The sequence below is a fragment of the Gallinula chloropus genome, assembly GCF_964237585.1.
Source record: "Gallinula chloropus genome assembly, chromosome: 17".
Classification (NCBI taxonomy): Eukaryota; Metazoa; Chordata; class Aves; order Gruiformes; family Rallidae; genus Gallinula; species Gallinula chloropus.
This window is the reverse complement of record NC_140102.1, coordinates 10,823,626-10,842,599: the sequence shown is the minus strand read 5'-3', so window position 1 is coordinate 10,842,599 and position 18,974 is coordinate 10,823,626. Positions and strand designations below refer to the sequence as shown.

Here is an 18,974-nt window from a genome sequence, read left to right as displayed (position 1 = left end):
GTTTACATCATCTCTAGGGCACCGAGATGAAACACCGCGTGGTGGAGATGAGTCTGTAGGTACCGGAGTGGAGGTGAGGGGCTGGAGAGGGCAGTGCAGGCTGGAAGTGTGCAGGGAAGGCAGGCGTTGCACTAGATGGCGTGGTTGCTCAGGTTTTCATTGCTGACTTGGGAAAAACCTTGCAGCAGTCAGGTAGCCAAGCTGTCGTGTTAGTCATCGTTGGTGACTAAGGGGGAAAAAGAAACTTCTTATTCTTCCAAGCAGTTAAAAAGAGTTTGTGTGGAAATTTTTTTTTCAGAAAACTTTGTCTCCTGATTTGCAGAAAATTGATATTTGTAGGTTAACTTATCAGTTGTGTTTCTTCTGAAGCCTGAAAATGCTGGTTGCACATTCACTTAGCACAAGGTGCATTTACTAAATATATGAGTTCTCTTAGTCTGTAACTATTTAAGTTAGTAAATTCTTTGGATAAGAGTAGGTCAGCAAGAAGGTTGATTTCATCTGGTGTTCAGTGAATAAATTATTATGGAACTGACTATGTTGGCTTTTATTTCTCCTCATTTTGAAAAGGATCTTGACAGCAGTTGTGAAACTAAATTTTTATGTTAGTGTATTTTAGCCTTATGTACCATAGTGTTGGAAAAGTCAGTTGGATATTAGTTTTCAGGTTGTTAGGTTGGTTCTTTTTGGCTGATGTTGGACTCTTAAATTCAGCTTTCTTGCTGTGTAGAGCTATTGTCTGACAGCAATGAGCTTAAAAGCAAGATTGATACGCACATTGCCTGAGCCTTGGTATATTTATAAGCATTACCTCTTCCTCTATAAGGAAGCTATAAATTCTTAAATTATCTGTAATGCTGGCACTGCTCTGTATAGATGTGATTATACTGGGATAGCCATTTCTATGCTAAAAAATTGAAATGTTATCCTAGTGTGAGGCAAACTGATGGAACTAGTACAAAAACTGCACGGAGGCATGTTGTGGGTTTGCCTGTGATTGATTTAGTGTTATCAGGAATTGTCGTGTCATGTTTTGGAACTAGTATGTATATCTGAATATTGTAAGTATTTTTTTCTTTATTCTTCCCCTGCCCAAAGACTACTGAAATTAAACAATTGAGTCTTAATACATATTTTTATTTCATAGTGATAAACTCTAATTGCTAGTTATAACCAGTAAGGATTATGGAACACAGAGACACTTTGGTAGCCTTCACAAAATTCAGGTGTTTCCTTAGTTCCTTCTTCCCATCTCCAGGTCTATGTTGTGATGTCTTTCTTTACCGTTTGCAGTCTCCATTTTCCATTTTCTACTTTTTAAAGTGCAAGATCTTGTCAAACTGTGATTTAAATCAATACAGTTCTGTAAAACACAGACATCACTGAACCCTGCAGTAAAACACAAGCAGCTTGCTGATTGCCACTTTTTATTATCCTACTCATTTGTCAGAATGGCTTCCTCCTCCTTGTTCTTCACTTACCTCAAACATTAGTTACTATTAGTTATTAGTTATTATCTTAATCCTCCTTCTTGTCTACACTCCTTAAAAGGAGGAGACTGGGTAATGGCAGAAGAGAAGCACCTGTCCTACCATACGAAAAACTGCAGCGTGTCCAAGTGGAAAGGGTTTGTGTGTGTTAGAGAAGAATCACAGAAGTTGGGAGGATGCCATGAGGCAGCTGTACAGAGAATTGCTGCCTGTCTACCTATTTTAACTGCTTGAATTTTCAGGCTGTGATTAATGGCACAATGTGAAGAACGGAGTTCAGGCTCTGAGAGGTGAAATCACTTATTTTAGTCTTCATTTCTCACTTTCAAATTCAGTTGCAATTTAGGAATTCTTTTCAGGAGTTTCATTTTTAATGTCATGGATTGACTGAGGCAGAAGACTGTTTCCAACCAAGTGCTCTGTATTGTTTATAGTAACTGCAGAATATTCAGACCATTGTGTTTTACTTCAAAGCATAAATATACTAAAACTTAATGGTGCATTTCATATCTCACAAAAGCTCAAAACAATAGCATTACACAAGCTTTAACGCTGGATGCATTTATAGTTTCTGGTTTGAGGTTATTTTTAGATGAACTGTGGCTTGCTTTTGGTAGTAGAACAAATTGTATTTTTAAGAACACATTTTCTTTGAACTGTCTTTAAAAGAGAAAATGGTCATCCACTACATTTTGTTTCAGAATGCTACTGGAAACTCTTTAGGGCACGTTGACTCGTTACCACTGTTGGAAGTTGTCTAATTTCTGGGTTGTATTTATTTTTTACCAAGTGTTTAAAGGAAAAAAGGGTGAGGAGGGGGAGCAACTTTTATAACTTCCACCTACAGCTTGGCAACACAGTGCTGACTTCAGCTTAGAGAAGTTGTGCATACAGGGACCAGCTTAAAATCAGAGGGCTTTGCTTAAATACCATGGTAGCATGAGATTTGAGTGGCCCACTCTGTGAGGCTTATCTTCAAAGCTTAAAGTGCAGTTGGATGCATCTTAAAGTGTGCAGTCTTGTAAGGAGGAGATAAATACAGAAATATTTGTCTAATTTTAGTGTTTCAACTTTTCCAGGCCTGAAAGGTTATCATGTTTTCAGGCCAGCTGAGGCTTTTATCATTCTTGTAAAGACACTAACTGTGATGTTAAAAGCCTCTCTACTTGGTACTGTTGTGGCAAAGCTCAAGAATTTCTTCTGGTGAAGAAACCAAAAGAAATTCTGTAACTGAAAAATTCAAGTGTTCCTATGAACGTATTTGAGCCTCCTGAATGTATACATCAGCATAAATCAACTTAAATCTGTTCTTAGTCTTTATTACATCTGATTTAAATGTTTTAAAATGCTATTTTCCATTTAGCCTGCCATAGCCTCATTGTATTGCTAAGAAAAGCCCTTTGACAAAAGAGCAGGAGTAGCAATGGTGTAGGCTTTCTCAAGAAGACACTGGTAGGTATTGGCCCGACAAGTGGCTTTCAACAAGCCCTATTTTAACACTTTTCCTGAGACCCAAATGAAAACACTGGGAAGGGTTTTTTCATGTTAGGGAACGAGAATCAAAAAAATTTGCTGTATTAACCTGTTTCTATGGTTGTCTATACCTATCTTCTCACTATTCAAACATTTATTATACAGTTCCATAGATTGTTTGCTAAGGTTTTAAACAGCCTAAATGTACTAGGTACTTTCAATCTTTTTATGGAAAGAGCATTGGTAATATACAGGAAAAGTATTGGATCCCAGCAGGTCTTGGAACAGTGAACCTGAGCAAAACCAAACAAAAAACCATTGTCAGTTGACACATCGCTTTTGTGGTTTGGAAATAGGTACACTATGCTATAGAAATAAAACATCCTAGAGTCACATCCTAGTGAAGTGACACAATGATTAGAAATTTATGCTGTCTTCTTCATTAATTACTTAGCTATAAGAATGGAGTAATCGATCACATTGTCCCTGTGTGTTGAGTAAAGTAACAAATGAATAATAATTGTAGTAGCCAGTCTGTCAGACGCCAGTTGAGGAGTTGGTGGTGATCAAGCTTGTGTATCCTTTGGTACAGCTGCTGACAGATTTAGGGGACCATCTCTTTCATAACATCATCTCACAGATCCTTTTCCTGCAAATACAGCTTGCTTCAGCTTCAAGTAGTAGCTTGATAGACAAAAATGTAAGATTCTTGAGGATGTGAGTAGAAATTTATCCCCATTCAAGGCAAGACTGTGAATGTTATGTTGACTGCTTTCTGGCAAGGGAGCAAATGGTGAATCCAAAGGCTTCGCATAGCTGCAGCTCACATTGGAATAGGGAAAAGCCCCAGACAGACTTGACTCTTCCTGTCAAGTTATTTCTCCTCATACTATTTTTCTCCAAGTGGCTTTGGTTCTAAAAATAGATTCTCTAAGTAAGTTTTTAAAGGCATTTGCAGGTTTTTTTCAGTTACTTCTTTTTTTAACATAAATAGAGCCCTGACTAAGATCTTACAGAGAATTTTACTTTCTTTCCAGATACTGTTAAAAAACTTCAGGACCAAAAGCATGACATGGAAAGAGAGATAAAGAATCTTCACAGGAGACTCCGGGTAGGTTAAAACCTAAACTCAATAAATTCTAAACTTGGAATGCTATAAGAGCTGCATGTGAACTTGTGGAAGGGTGATATGATTAGATAGCTAAAATTAAAATAGTTATTTCTGAGAGACTGGCATCATGTGGGAATATATTTACTAACCTAAGGAATTAACTTCTGAGAAATTCTGTGTCATACAGGTATGGCATTGGGCTTGAGAGAAAATGTTCCTGAGTCTTCTGATGCATAGCTTAATTCTTATTTTTTCCCCTCCCCCCTTTGAAAATTTTCTTTGTTTCTAGCATAGAAATTCACATCTTTGGAAGTCTAGTTATTTCCAGAAAAACTTTTTCAATTTACCTTGCAAGTTAGATTGTGCCTAATGCCGGAGATGGGTTCCTCTGTCATTCCTGTAATTAGTTTCCTGTAGCAGCATAGGGAATGTATGAATAGTAAGGATAACTTTCATTTTTAACTTAAAAATTCTTTGTCCTGCTTTTAATTTAAAGTTTTATTTACTTCTAGGAGGAGTCAGCTGAATGGCGTCAGTTCCAGGCTGATCTACAGACTGCAGTGGTTATAGCAAATGATATAAAGTCTGAGGCCCAGGAAGAGATAGGAGACCTGAAGCGTAGATTACATGAAGCTCAAGAGAAAAATGAGAAGCTCACTAAAGAGTTGGAGGAAATAAAGTCACGCAAGTATGCGAAAGACAGCAGGGACACTGTATCTTTGGTAGAGGGAGTGCTGTTTTGAAAGTACATTTATATAGAAACTGAGTTATATGTCTTTCAAAAGTATTAATATCCTCAAATCCATCAGAGAGGAATATTTTGGAGAGCACCATTTGAATCCTGACTACATTGTCTCTAGGGATTGAATACATGTATAAGTAATAATACAAATATTACATGTCCAGTAATAATGTTTTTGACACATGTATATTGAACTTTTCTTTTCATATGAACGGGCATTTTATAGGATACATTGCGTTTGACCCAGCATCCGGTAGGAAATGAGGTAATGCAAGCTGTGGAACTTGGGGAGAAGACAGTGGTAGGAAGAGCACACTGGTTACATTGAAAATGGAAAATTATCTGGATGGATGAGTGGCAGGCATAAGGCATCTTACCTGAAGTGAGATTGCCAGATGAAGTAATACAAACAATTCTTATTAACACAGTTCAGCCAGACTTGTAATTGCGCAATGACTGCTTGCCAGTGAACCTTTGAGGTTACAGTTGCACTTTTGAAGGTAGAGCTGGCTTCCTGATTCCAGTCAGTATATTCATTTTATCTGTACACAAGCATCTTTTCACTTTTGATTCACTGCAGACAAAGAACAAAGAAACAATTGAATCTGATTCCCTGGAAGTGGTATAGCTACTGTGTTGGAAGAAAGGTGTTACAGAAATCTCTTGCAGTGTCTGAAGGAAAAATCAGTCGGTGTTTAATTATTGCAGACTGTAGAAAATAGGTTACTTGAAACCATTCTTGTTTTGAGTAACACTGAGTATAATAACCACCATAAATATTCTGTGCTAAAAAAAGTAATTTTCCCGATTTGTATGCTGCCTAAAGATATGTGCCAGGAATGTATTCTTACCTCTTTGGTATTCATAGTCATAGAATATCCTGTGTTGGAAGGGACACGTAAGGATCATCGAGTCCAAGCTATTCATTTAAATTATTTTCTTTTAATGCAGGTGGAAAAAAATTTCTCCCATCTGAGCTGATTATTTTCATGTGAAATGGTGAAATCTTTAAGGCTCAGGTTTTTTCCATCCATGTGTATATGTGTGTATTTGAGATGTAGGAACAGGAATTAAGCCTTCCATCAAATATTGCTTTGATAGATGTTTCAACTGGTGCTTGAGCTCTCTTGCTGACAGGTAGTAAGAACTTATAGTGATAATTTAGGTTGATAATCTGTTTCTAAATTACAGTGGAAAGAAAACTGCATTAATGTAATGACCAGTTTGGACTGTAGATTTTAATTTGGCTTCACATTTGTGTTGATTTTTTTTTTTTAAGACTTTGCATGTTAAAATGTAGGTTTTTTTAAAATGCCTTAAATGGGCTACGTATTGATTTCAGGCAGGAAGAGGAACGGGGTCGAGTGTACAATTACATGAATGCTGTAGAGAGAGATTTGGCAGCTCTGAGACAAGGAATGGGCCTGAGTCGCAGATCATCCACCTCCTCAGAGCCAACTCCTACTGTAAAAACACTCATCAAGTCATTTGACAGTGCCTCCCAAGGTAATTATTTTCAACCCAGCCGTACCAGGTTAATGATTTTGTGTGTATATTTTTTGTATATTTTGACATGGACACTTCTAATGGCTAAGCTGATTCAAAGTGTTTTATTGCACTGTCATGAGCTGTAAGTGATGGCTGAAACAAACCAACCTAAACTAGATTGCACAGCAGATCGTTCGCTGCCATTAAGTGCAAGCATCCTTTTTTTGTCTTGTCTTTATAGTTTTCTTCACTGTCACGTTGCCAATGACTCATATGCTAGATGCATTGATTCAATGCTACTGTATATTAGAAATACAAATACATATTACACAGATAATTATAGCTGGAAGCACAGCTGATGTCAGCCTTATTGTTAAAATGTGCATTTAATGTGCTGAATTAAGTGTTATAAAAGCCATGTATTAGCTAGAGCTGAGTTTGTTTCTTTAAATAACTTTTATTCTTATAGTCAAAGTGCTTTTGAAAGTTAAAAATAAGGTCCAGCCACTATCACCTATTAAAAGATATAGGGAATATTTTCTAAAACAAAAGGGATCTCACTGTTGAGACAGTGGAATTTACTATATTTCTGATTGTGGAAACAGATGCTGTTGTCCTTCTCTATAGATGAGCAAAATAAGGAATCGAAGTAATTATCCTGAAATGAGAAACCCTTGGGGTTTAGCTTTGACTACATTTGTGATCTTGTATGGATTAAAATATTTTCCTCACCAGGTCTTTGGGTTTTGAATTTCATTTAGAATAATGTCACTGTAAGTCTCGGATGTAAAAAGGCTTGGCTGGAAGTGGAGTATACTAGCAGAGAGACTTCCAGTACTGTACTGTGCATAGCAAATCTACTTTTACTTTGACAAGTTTTCAGGTTATAAGCAATTATAGAATCATATCTGAATTATTTGACGATTCTGTACATGGTTCTTTCTACACTTGTTCTCTTTGTTCATAGGTATTTACATTTCTTTACTTTCCTTGTGTTCATTTAGAAGGGTTTTTTTAATCTGTTGTCAGATAAAGGGTCTTTCTTGCCAGAGTTAATTTTGCAAACTGATGAATCCCACCTCTCTTTAATCTTTTATTGATACATGCCTTCTTCCTCAGCATTCATGTATAATGATGCTGACTTGCCAATTCATTATTTGTCTGTTTTCTTACATTTCTAAACATGTTATTTGTTTAATCCCAAAACTTCAAAACTATAATATCTACTACCTGTGGACTTTGATTGGAAATGAGGAAGAAGTATGTTATCTTTCTTGCCTTACTGGCAGACCAGGAGCCTGCTACCATCTCTTTAATTACTGGAGATCAGAGAATTTGTAATGCCATCATTTACGTCTGCCAGGGTAACGCTACCCTGCACCTTAGCCTTCTCCACCCCCAGTAAACTTTTTACCATGGATGATATATTCAAGACAGAAAATGAATGTAATTACAGAGGAGTAAATGTGTAGGAATGCTTTTGTAGTCAGTTACTAATTGAAATTCTGACAAATGTGATCTGGTAGAACTAGTAATGTAAAGTACAAGGTGAGAGTTAGTTATAGCAGCCAGTCTCCTGTTTCCCTGCAAAGCAGTGCAGTGCTCACCATGGCTTCCTTTCTGTGTTTCTGCTAGTTCCAAGCCCTGCTGCTGCCACGATTCCTCGCACTCCCCTGAGCCCAAGTCCCATGAAAACTCCCCCAGCTGCTGCTGTATCCCCTATGCAGGTAGGTGTTTTATTGACCGCACTCGGTCCTTTGTGAAGAAGAGCATGTGAAACTACAGGTGGTAGTGTACAAATATTGGCTGACTTTGTGGAGAAATAATGATAAAATGTTGCCTCAGCTACGTAATTACTAAAGTGTTCAGTCTAACAAAAGAGTCTTTCACTGAGAACAGTTTTGTAAATACAAGATTTGGCATAATTTGGAAGTTCGTTAAATATTCCCAAACATTACTATTCCTGTGCTGCTGAGAAGCATGGGAGGAAAACTTTATCTACATTCCTTAGTTTTGGAATTGCTGTTTGTCAGTTCTTAGTCCTGTGCTTGGCACGGAAACAGCAGTAATCCCCATGGGAAGATGGACTGAGATCTGTGCAAAATCTGTCAGCAATTATCAGTGTAAATATATCCCATGTTGCACGGACGTTTGGTATCAGACCTGACCAGGGAGGAATGAAACCGTCGTGAATTGATTATCTTTGTTCATTTTGTACTGATTGAGTTTGACCAGTTGGTGATTGTACTGTGTATTTTGTCCTGGCCCCTCTGAAGCTTTGTCCATTTGTTCAGCTGCTGCCTAGGTACGCTTAGGTTGCATCATCAGTACTCTGACGCTCAACTTCATGGATCATTGGTGATTTTATTATCTCACTAGCTGTGTGAAGTGAGGTTTTGCCAAAAGACAAGTTAAAGGACAAAGCAAATGGGACCAGATTTGCAAAGAAAAATCAAATTAATATGCTATATGTTTTGCACTCAATGTCAGTAATTCTCCTGTTGCCTTCAAGGTAATACTAAACTTGATTTTTACTGTAGGTCAGCATAATGTTTTGGTAATGAATCCTTTCTATGTGGCCTGAAGAGTCTGTATCCATACTGGCTTTTACTGCTCTAGGAATAATACCTGGAACAGACTAACTGTTCTCCTGTGCTGAGACTAGTGCAGCTTTCGTTCATTTAAGAGTGAATTTCATAAAACAAATAGATAGTCTCAAAGCAAAGAGAAAGAATTAAATAATTTTGTGAGAGCTTCTGTTTCTTCCTGTGGCTCAGTCACTCTTGACAGCAGTTTTCTAAAGTAGTTAAATTCGACAAGCTCTCTGACAGATGCTTTGTTCCTATTGATCTGTCTTTATATTTCTGTTAATTTCTGTGTTATTGTAGGCAGAGGCACACTTAATCTTATGTTCTAAAAAGCTAAACCAGAGCCTTGGCAGAGAGAAGACTTTTTGAATGAAGCCTAGGGCTTATTTCACTTTATTTACGTGTAAATTAACCATGAACCAAAGTAATGTCCTAAAATGCTGCAAACCTTTACAGCTCTTATATTGATGTTCTTGATCTGCCAGAATTGCTTGAATTTTGAATTCTGCTTCTGGTATAGAACCAAGTCATTAACAGCTAGAGACTCATTAGTGGGAAGCATTGCCTGAAAAACAAAGGGGAGTACACGTAAATGAAAATGGCTTCTATTGTCTTTTTGAAGATGTTTTTCTTGAAAGCATTTGTAATTTTGCAGAAGGCAATTGGGTTTTGTGACCTCAATTATGTAAATTGTATGTAAAGAATATTTTATGTTCAAGAGGGGAGGGCTTGGGGTTCAAAAGCCATTTTCATAATCTTTTCCCTTAGTTTCATATTGCTATCTTGTTTTCTACTCTTATATTCTATCCATTTTTTGTGGGTTTTGCTCTCTTTCAATAGAAAAGCAAGTTTTTATTAAGCAATCGCTATGTGAGTTGGCCTGTTGGATCCTGCCTTATAGACATCATCCCAATGACTTAAGATCTTGAGTAAAAGTAGATGATGTGGCACTTACTACTCTCAGATTATCATTAATCTCAGGGGAAATATGTACATGGGCACCTGGGAAGCTGGCACGATTTTGATATTGTGGTAAGGTGGATTGGTTGCAAAAAAGATTCTCCAAGTACAGATGCATCCACATGTGTCCTGGCAGAATTGTGTCTTGCTTCATTTTTGTGTCACACCATGTCAGGACTTTTTTCAGTCATGGAGAGCTTTGCTTTTCTTTGCAGTAATATTTATGCATAAGGAGATACATTCTTGGATACATCTTTGCAACTGAAACAAACAAACCAACCCCTCTCTGCCTCCAGATCCAAGCCGGCAGTGGAGCATAGCTGTTATGTACCACAGCACTTAGCAGTACTGAGAAACAATTTAGGAGAGAGGTATGAAGAGAATGCTCTTCACAATGTAAAACCAGCCCTTCTGGGTTAGCCCAAAGCTTGGCTGGTCTGGTATGCCACTGGGAGTGACCAAAGCAGATGCCTAGGGAAGGAATATGAGGACAAGGAAGCATATCTGCAGCTTTCTCGGAGTGCTTTCCTTTTCTGTTTCACAGCTGGAGGCCTCTCTGAAGTAGCCCTGGTTTCAGATTCACTGATCACCACTAAATGTCCTGCTTTGTTTTGAGCATATAAACTTTCAGGCTCCAAACAATTCAGTGTCATACTTCCATTTCTTAACTGCTTAATATGTGAAGAATTGTGTGTGGTTTTGAATCATGTGTAAGTACCTTGGTGTGAGGTACTTAATTGAAGTACATACTGAAGTGCAAAGTGATCAGGATTAGGTATGGTAGTGGTTAAATGTCATGTTTCCTTCTGTAGCCAACAACAGATGGAAGAAGGAAGAGCCAGAATTTGGAGTTTAAAGGGATTAGTTCATCCTTCCTCAAATTTGAAGCATCAGGTGTTTGTCTGCTACTTTTGTCTTGCCTGTGTGCTGGTTCCTTTTCTGCAGTTATTACTCATCTTCAAAACAAAAAAAAAGAAATAAAGAAGAGCTGAAAAGTCTTAGGAAGTTGAGTAAACTTTATCTTCAACAGCTACTTTCTCAGAGCCATTCTTAATTTGATTTTAGTATCTTGAATTTCTGTTACTGAAATTATTACACAGAGACTACTGTGTAAAAAAACAAGCTATTTAACCCTGAACAATTTTCTTTATACACTCCATCAAAAGTAGTTTTTAAAGTTTCTTGCATTTTCTTCTGCCAGACATAAATGTGGAATGAATAAGAGGAGGATCACAGGTTGCAAAGCATCTTCAGTAATTTCTTTCCCATTAGTAGCCTTCATGAACAGCCTCAAAAGTGTGCAATTCCTCTGAACTTTTAATCCTTTCATTTAGTGTCAAGGAGTTTGAGTACCAGGGTAAATGACAGATGGTGTTTAGCAAGTTTTAGGATGTATTTCTAGGTGAAGAAAAAAGGTGTTTATAAAGGGATCGGTAGTATTTATACGTTTGATTAGATATAGATGTGTTTTGTTTTGTAAGTGGGATGATGAATGGTTTATCTGCCAATTCAGCAAATGCTCCATTGATCAGTAAAATTTGAGGGAAAATTATTAGTGTCTCAAGAAAAATAATTTTCCAAGAGACTTGATCAGTAGTGCTGTAGAGAGATTGACAAGTAGACCTAGATAAGCAGTAGTTGGTTCATTTTCCTCTAATTTGCTTTGTATTAGTCACTTCGTTATTACTGGTAGTTGTAATATTAAGATAAGTAATAAGGAACTAGCAACAATGAAAGTAAGCCCTGGCTGCAGTGTCAACAGGAGCAAAAAGGCAAACAGTTCGTTTTATAATAAGGAGACAAGGCCAATACACAGTAGGTTATCTGTTGAGTAATAAGACCACTTTCTGGCAATATCCATAAAGGATGTTTGTTTCCATGTGATATCTGGAAGCTGAGAGAGTGATAACTCTATATGGTTTTCTGGCACAGGGCCTGCTCAGTACATACCTTTCTTTCCTGTTACTGCACTGTCTTTAATGACAATCCCAAAGCTAGAAAAAATGAAATGCTTTTCTTCTCATTATCTAACTCTTATAGTCTTTTCCTTTGTGGGGGAAGGTCTCCCTTTGATATTGGCCTTCTCCTTTACTTGAGAAAAAAAAGAAGTGGGTGAGATGTACTTTCATGTAAGGTTGAAATACCAGTTTTTATGGGAAGCTGTTGTAGGCATTTTCATCTGCATGCTTAAAGGGATGATCCTTGTCATGTACATGAAGGATTTATGATATATCAAGTGATTAAATTATTTGTGCTATATTTTGGGGTTAGATTCTTAGATGCTTGGTGACTGTTTTCTCCATTTGATTCCTAGCACAGAAGTGTAACTAGTAGTTTGACTTTAAATGATGAAGTAGCCCTGTATTCCTGCCTATGCCACAGGGTGCTGCAAAGTATATATACTATTCACTTTTTTTAATCACAATTTTTAATTTATCTGCCTTGCTTACATGATTTGGCACGAGAACATCTGATGTTTCTTATCTTACAAAGATAAGGCTCATTTAACCTTCTCATCTAATCTTGGACCAGATGTGGAGCTGAGAGAGTTTTCAGGATAAACATGCTACTGGGCTGGTTGTTATTAAATATAGAAATCCAGTAGAGAGAATAGGGTGAATGAAGAATGTACTAAAATTCACAGTAGGCTCTTTGAAATGATGAAGTTTTTAAGAGTGTTTCTGTAAATTTAATTACTGTCTTGTATAGTGCAATTGTGTGACAGTAAAATGCTTCTTTCAGTGCAATCTAGTGGTTAATCACTATGTCCAAGACACAAGTAGGTAGTTTAGATCAGAACAGAAATTAGTAACCCTAGAAAGAAAAAACCAAATATATTTGTATTTTGTAACATATATGACAAATATGTAACAGTTAAATAGGTGGTAACAAAAGCTGGTGACATTCTGAATAACAAAATAGATATTTTTTTTTTAGTAAGATTTTTCTTAGCAAAGGGTAGTTTGTGTCACTACACCAAACACACCATTATCCTGATTTTCCAGGAAAAGCCACAAAACCATAAAGACGTATTAATAACACGAATCAAGCACTAAGATCTTGGCTGCATGTAGGAGGTTGTGTTAGATTAAAATAAACATATCAGGTATAACCAAAACAGGTTTGTACAAACAAAACATAAATGAAAATCAATGCAAAAGTTGCAAGAGAATTCACAGCCTTAGATTGCAATGTTGGTTTGAGGAACAGGTTTAAGTCTAAAGAAATAATTGTTACGGTATCGATGCATTGTGTGTGTATATGCAATCACATTGACAAGAGCAACAGGTACAGAAGACCTGAACTTTTTCAAAAAGTATTTTTAACCTGAACTTTTTCAAAAAGTATTTTTAAAGGTACTTTTAGTTATTTTTAAATCACTGCTGATGTCACACCTGAGTTTCTAAAATGGATCCTGTAAATCCATATTTCTTTTTTTTTTCCCTTTAGATTATGTTTCACAAAAGTATTTTTCCATTTCAGAGGCATTCTATAAGTGGACCAATCTCAGCTTCCAAACCCCTTGCTACGCTTACAGACAAAAGGCCAAGCTATGCTGAAATCCCTGTTCAAGGTATTGATCCAAGTTCATTTAAACTTTGATTTTAGCAATGCTCTTAAGAATTTATTTTGCATAATTTAGTATCCAAAGTCTTACCGTATTATGTATTCTTTATTACCATTATATTTTCATAAGAGTCAAAGGATATTTCAAGTTCAAATTTTTATTGCATCACACATGGGGGCATACATTAAAGATACATTTTCAGATTTTTTAAATCTTAAACAAAACCATGATTGCATCCTCATATCTTGGCATTATTGTGACAGTTTTTCGTGTGTATATAACTGAGATCACTTGCAAAATCAATACAATATTTAGGGCATGTCTTGCAGCAGTCTTCCACATACTAAAAATACACACCCCTGGGGTTACAGAGGTTGCTATGCTGTGGTTGGTTTGGTTGGCTTTTTCCACCCCAAAATGAAACAAGCATGATGGTTGGCATTGCAGTGCATGTGAAGAATAAAATATAAACTCATTAAGTATTGAATCTTCAGGAGACAGATGAAAAAATTGAAGGGAATTAAATTGAGTGTTGATTTATCTGTTTCCCAATATTTCCCTGTTCTGTGAACTTTGTTTTGTCTCTCAAAATGCTGTTCACAATGTGCTTTTCCTGTGAGAATGAATGGCTATCATGTGTTGGGTGTAACTCTCTGATTTATGCCTGCTTTAGGGGTTGGTTTTTTTGTAGATGTTTCTCAAGATAATCCCCATATGACTCCAGGCTGAATATTTTCTCTCAATTTGGTATTCCTGAAGTCTGATGCTTTCTCTAAAGGATTGAGTTTTTGGTTGGTTTTGTGGTGGTGGTTTTTTTTTTTTTGTAGCACTTCATAATAGTCTGTATGTGCCAGATTTCCTTCTTGCTTTTGTTGAATGCATATTGAGGTTATTTGTCCAATGCAGCTGGAGTTTTAATTTTAGAAACTTTGGTATTTTTAGGAATATTGAAATGCCTTTCCAAGAAGACAGTTTAAGATTCTTTAATTGTTACAGAGTTCATGTATAGACATAAACTTAAACACAAAATGAGTGGTATGCTTGATATAGTTTTCTGTTTTCATTATACTCAGTTAATGCAGGAGCAGGACTGCATTCAAATAGAGAATGTGCCAGACAGAATGCCTTTTTACAGCCATTTATATTTAAAGTATTTCTGTAGCAATGTATGTTTCTTATGGCATGTTTGCAAGTAACAAATGGGATCTCACTGTTTTTAATCTTCATTCTTAGTTTTCATGGGGGTTTTTATATTCAAATTACTGCCTTCTAAGTGTTTCTACACAGGAGTACGTAAACCTGTTGTTTACAGCCTAAAGGTTTTATTGGAAAGAATATTTCTTCAATAATAGGAAATAGTTTTTGTTGGATGCACTGTAATGAATTTTATTGTGGTTTCATTTTACTGGTAGTAGGCACAACTAATCTTTTCCTACTACATATAAAGACACCTTTTTGACTTTACTGCACAAGGGACAAAAAAGCCCCAAGTTTTTATTTAAAAAATAAAAAATCCAACCCAACAAACTGAAGGGAAGAAAATAAATAAAGAGGGACAGAACAATCTACTGTAACAATCCACATTGTGAATGGCATATTGAATACTTTTGGTCATGTGCTAAATAGGGATTCCTCGCTCAGCACTTTGGTTTAACTGTGGATATTTTTTTTTATAGACCAGAAGAAGTGGATTAGTAAGAGGCCAAATTATTAATTGTTCAAGAAAAATCATTTTCCAAGAGACTTGATCACTAGTGCTGTAGAGAGATTGACAAGTAGAACTAGATAAACGGTCGTTGGTTCAAGAAGGTCGTGATATATTCATGGTGATCTTTATTGGTATGAGCAAACTTAGGTTGTCTCTGACACAAATAAAATCACTTGCTCTCACTAAAACAGCCAGACTCAGACACTGGCAGACAATATTAATGTCTCAGTTAAATGTAAGATATTTAAGTATGGAATCTTTGGTAATGATGATCACTCTTCTTTTTCTTGGTCCAGAACATTTGTTGAGAACATCATCTACCAGCAGGCCAGCGTCTTTGCCAAGAGTACCTGCTATGGAAAGTGCCAAGTCTATTTCTGGTAAATACCATGGTTTTTAGATTATTAGTAAAATCAGAAACTCTAATTTCATCATCATGCTCGCAGATGTACTTTATTTTTTCAAGAGAGAACTTGGGTCTTCAGACCATCAAGCTCTTTTCAGCTCTTGTCAAAAAACCCTCTATTTGGATATATGGAATAGCTTATTTTTCAGTGTTCAACTTCTGTATTGAAATATTTGGTGAAAGAAACCGAAGTTCAATGCTAAAATAATATTCCATTTTATTACATCCAGTGGACTACATGGACCAAATGAAATTAAATGGTTCAATGTTAAAATTCCTTCTGATTCATAAAATATTAGAATAGAAGCAGCAATGATATTCTTTCATTCATTCAGTATCCAGTCTTGATCATAAATGTTCGTATTGCAGTCTAAATCCTTGATGCATTATATATGGGTTTCCATGCAGGGTTTCTGAACCTTGCTTGTCAGACAGAATGAATGAGTTAGGTTTTGTGTTTGCAAACAAATAAATATATGGACATTTTCCCACCTAGTCTCTCGAAGAAGTAGTGAAGAAATCAAACGGGATATCAGTGCGCCTGATGGAGCATCCCCAGCATCTCTCATGGCCATGGGTACCACCTCACCACAGCTGTCGCTTTCATCTTCTCCTACAGCGTCAGTCACTCCTACAACTAGAAGTCGAATAAGGTAAAGCCCCTTTTTTGTGGTGCACTGAAACGTGTTAATTTCATTGTGTTTTGCATGCAAGTAGCTTATAATATTGGCACTAAAACTGCAGGCTCTACTGCCACCCATACAGTAGCAGTCTTCAGTAATCTTTGAGAGTTTCAGAAAGTGTCTCCTGCAGCACAGAGTATGTTTTAAAAATCAGATCACAAGTTAGACTTTTCAGAGCCTATGAGGTTAATACCAGAACTTTATGTTCCACTAGAAAACCAGACTAAGTAATGTCACTAAATTATAGCATCATATCAGTTCATAATGCCGTGAAGCCAAAGTCAAGAAATGAGCATATGGCTTGTTGAAAGAGTCCTTTCAGAGTGGCTTGGACCCAGGGAGACTGCATGATAAACCTTCACTTCTGTAATCACGGTGGAAGACAAAAAGCAGCATGACTGGGTCTTAATTTCTGATACCACCAAGTCTTCTAAATAGCCACAGGCAAAGGGGCCTGGATTATTTGTCCCACAGATGAAATCATAATGCAAGTCTAAGTAACAAATGGCCAGACATCCCCCTTTCATAAGTAAGATAAAAAGATAAGTCTGTGATAAATTTCAAACTTTTCCTATCTCTAGTGTTATCAGTCAAAGGACTTCAAAGCATTTAAGCTTCATGTTATGCAAGTGAAGAATGTGCTTACCCCTGCTTCGTAGATTGGGAAACTGGCAGACAAAGGTTAAATGACTTTCTCAAGACCATTTAACACAGAGCTTCCTGACAAAGCTTTTGTACACCAGAAGTATTCAACCCTTAATGTTCGGAGACCTTTGCAATATGGAATATTTACATTATAAAATTGTGACGTTAGTTAAAGCTGTGGGTGCTGTTGAAAAGTATTTCCCTGAAATGAGCTGAGGTACACCTCAGTGCTGCTCTCCTTTCACTAGGCAGGAATTAGATTTTGATCTGTGGGTACTTTATCAGCAGCAGTTAATTCCATGTGTGCTAGCACCTAAATTTAAACTGTATATATCCAGAAATAAAAAACAAGACTAAAACACCAGTATATTACCTGTGAACTGGCAATGCATAAAACTGTATTGATGGCAGCGTTGCAGCAAACAGCATGGCATTTCATGGTAAAACTGTATGCTTCTAATCAGGATATCATTGCTATGCTGCCCAAGTGTTTGCTGCAATGCTAGGCATTACAAGAAGGAAAAATTAGCAGGGGAATCTGCAGCAGTGGGTGTGTGGTGATGAACTTTCTCTTTGGAACTGTGCTCAGAATGTCGCTGCTGTCCCCCTCCACTTCTCTGGAAGTTGTTGTAAAATGAAATTACTGCTGTAGTTCACTAAAATACTTGCAGTTTACTGTTCACTGTTCTAGTTGAAACTTCACTGTCTCTTTGATTTGGTATGCAGTTGACCTAATACACTAACTTGTAAGATTTATGTCAAACCATTTCTTATTGTCTTCATACAACTTATGCTAATTTATTTTCTTCAGCAGTGTTTTCATAACTGTGAGAACCTGATAGAAACCATGTGCTCTTACTGGAATTTGAGAACAGGCTGTACAGCTCCCTCATGGCTAAAGAGTGTGTTTAGCGTAAAGAGAGGGAGCTTTTGACTTCTCGTACGTTGTCCCAGATCTGCTCCAAATTTCTCATAGTGTTGTGTAATCTTCCTTGCAGATTGAATATGTGATCCCATTGCTGTTTGTTTCAATCACCAATGAAAAAAAATACACCAGCTTGTGTTGTATAAGTACTGACTGACAAACTGAAGTCCATCATTCTAGCTTTGTGGTACCTACAAAGTTTACGTATTGCAACCTATTCAGATAATTTATGTCATATTTAAAATTATGCAATTAGCAACTTCCTTGTGTTAAATCTTCTGAGATTGGCAGTTAGGTTTGAAGGCCCATATGTCTATCTTTTGTGCTGAAAGGCACTTAGTCCTTCCTGTTTAATGTTCTGCTGTGGAAAATGAAGAACAGTGTGGCCAGCAGGTCCAGAGAAGTGATCCTTCCCCTGTGTTCAGCGCTGGTGAGGCCACAGCTGGATTACTGTGTTCAGTTTTGAGCCTCTCACTGCAAGAAGGACATTGAGATGCTTTAGTGTGTCCAGAGAAGGGCTATAAGGCTGGTGAAGGGTTTGGAAGACAAATCTTACGAGGAATGGCTGAGGGAGCTGGGATTGTTTATTCTGGAGAAAAGAGGCCTGAGGGGAGAGCTGTCTACAACTACCTAAAAGGTGGTTGTAATGAGGTGGGGGTCAGTTTCATCTGCCTGGTAGCTAGTGACAGGACAAGGTGAAACGGTCTGAAGTTGTGTAGGGAAGTTAAGGCTGGATATTATGAAAGATTTCTTTACTGAAAGAGTTGTCAGATATTGGAACAGGCCATCCAGGGAGGTGGTTGAGTCACCATCCCTGGAGGTGTTTAAGAGAAGAGTAGATATTGTACTTGGTGACGTGGTCTAGTGTTGGACCTGGTAGGGCTGGATAGGTGCTTGGTCTCGATGATATTGAAGGTCTTTTCCATATGATTTTTTTTCTGTGATTCTGTATTTTCATGAATGTTTCAAATGCCACCACTGATACCTCTTTCTAAGCAACTTTGAGATCTTGCCACCTGCATTTGTGAATACTGGCCATGCTAATAGCAATAAATACACTTAAGATTAGTGCCTTAGAACATTTTGTTGTATGGTGGCACATGTTCTCTTCCTTTATGGGGTGAGTGATAAATGCTGATACATAGAACAGTCTCTGGTGTTCTGTTGGTAGCATGCATGCGTGCAGA

At 37.1% G+C, this 18,974-nt stretch overlaps 1 protein-coding gene across 2 annotated transcripts in view; it reads left to right on the top strand.

Annotated features, from left to right (window-relative positions):
* Positions 1 to 18,974, top strand: part of SPECC1L (sperm antigen with calponin homology and coiled-coil domains 1 like) — a gene marked incomplete at both ends in the record, with an annotated part of 48,222 nt that overhangs the window by 14,022 nt on the left and 15,226 nt on the right. For both annotated transcript variants that reach the window (XM_084271879.1, XM_084271878.1), the window contains 7 exons: positions 4,001 to 4,074; positions 4,587 to 4,762; positions 6,159 to 6,322; positions 7,940 to 8,031; positions 13,336 to 13,426; positions 15,425 to 15,508; positions 16,031 to 16,187. In XM_084271879.1, the coding sequence (XP_084128005.1) occupies positions 4,001 to 4,074; positions 4,587 to 4,762; positions 6,159 to 6,322; positions 7,940 to 8,031; positions 13,336 to 13,426; positions 15,425 to 15,508; positions 16,031 to 16,187 (838 nt within the window). The remainder of the gene's footprint in view (positions 1 to 4,000; positions 4,075 to 4,586; positions 4,763 to 6,158; positions 6,323 to 7,939; positions 8,032 to 13,335; positions 13,427 to 15,424; positions 15,509 to 16,030; positions 16,188 to 18,974) is intronic.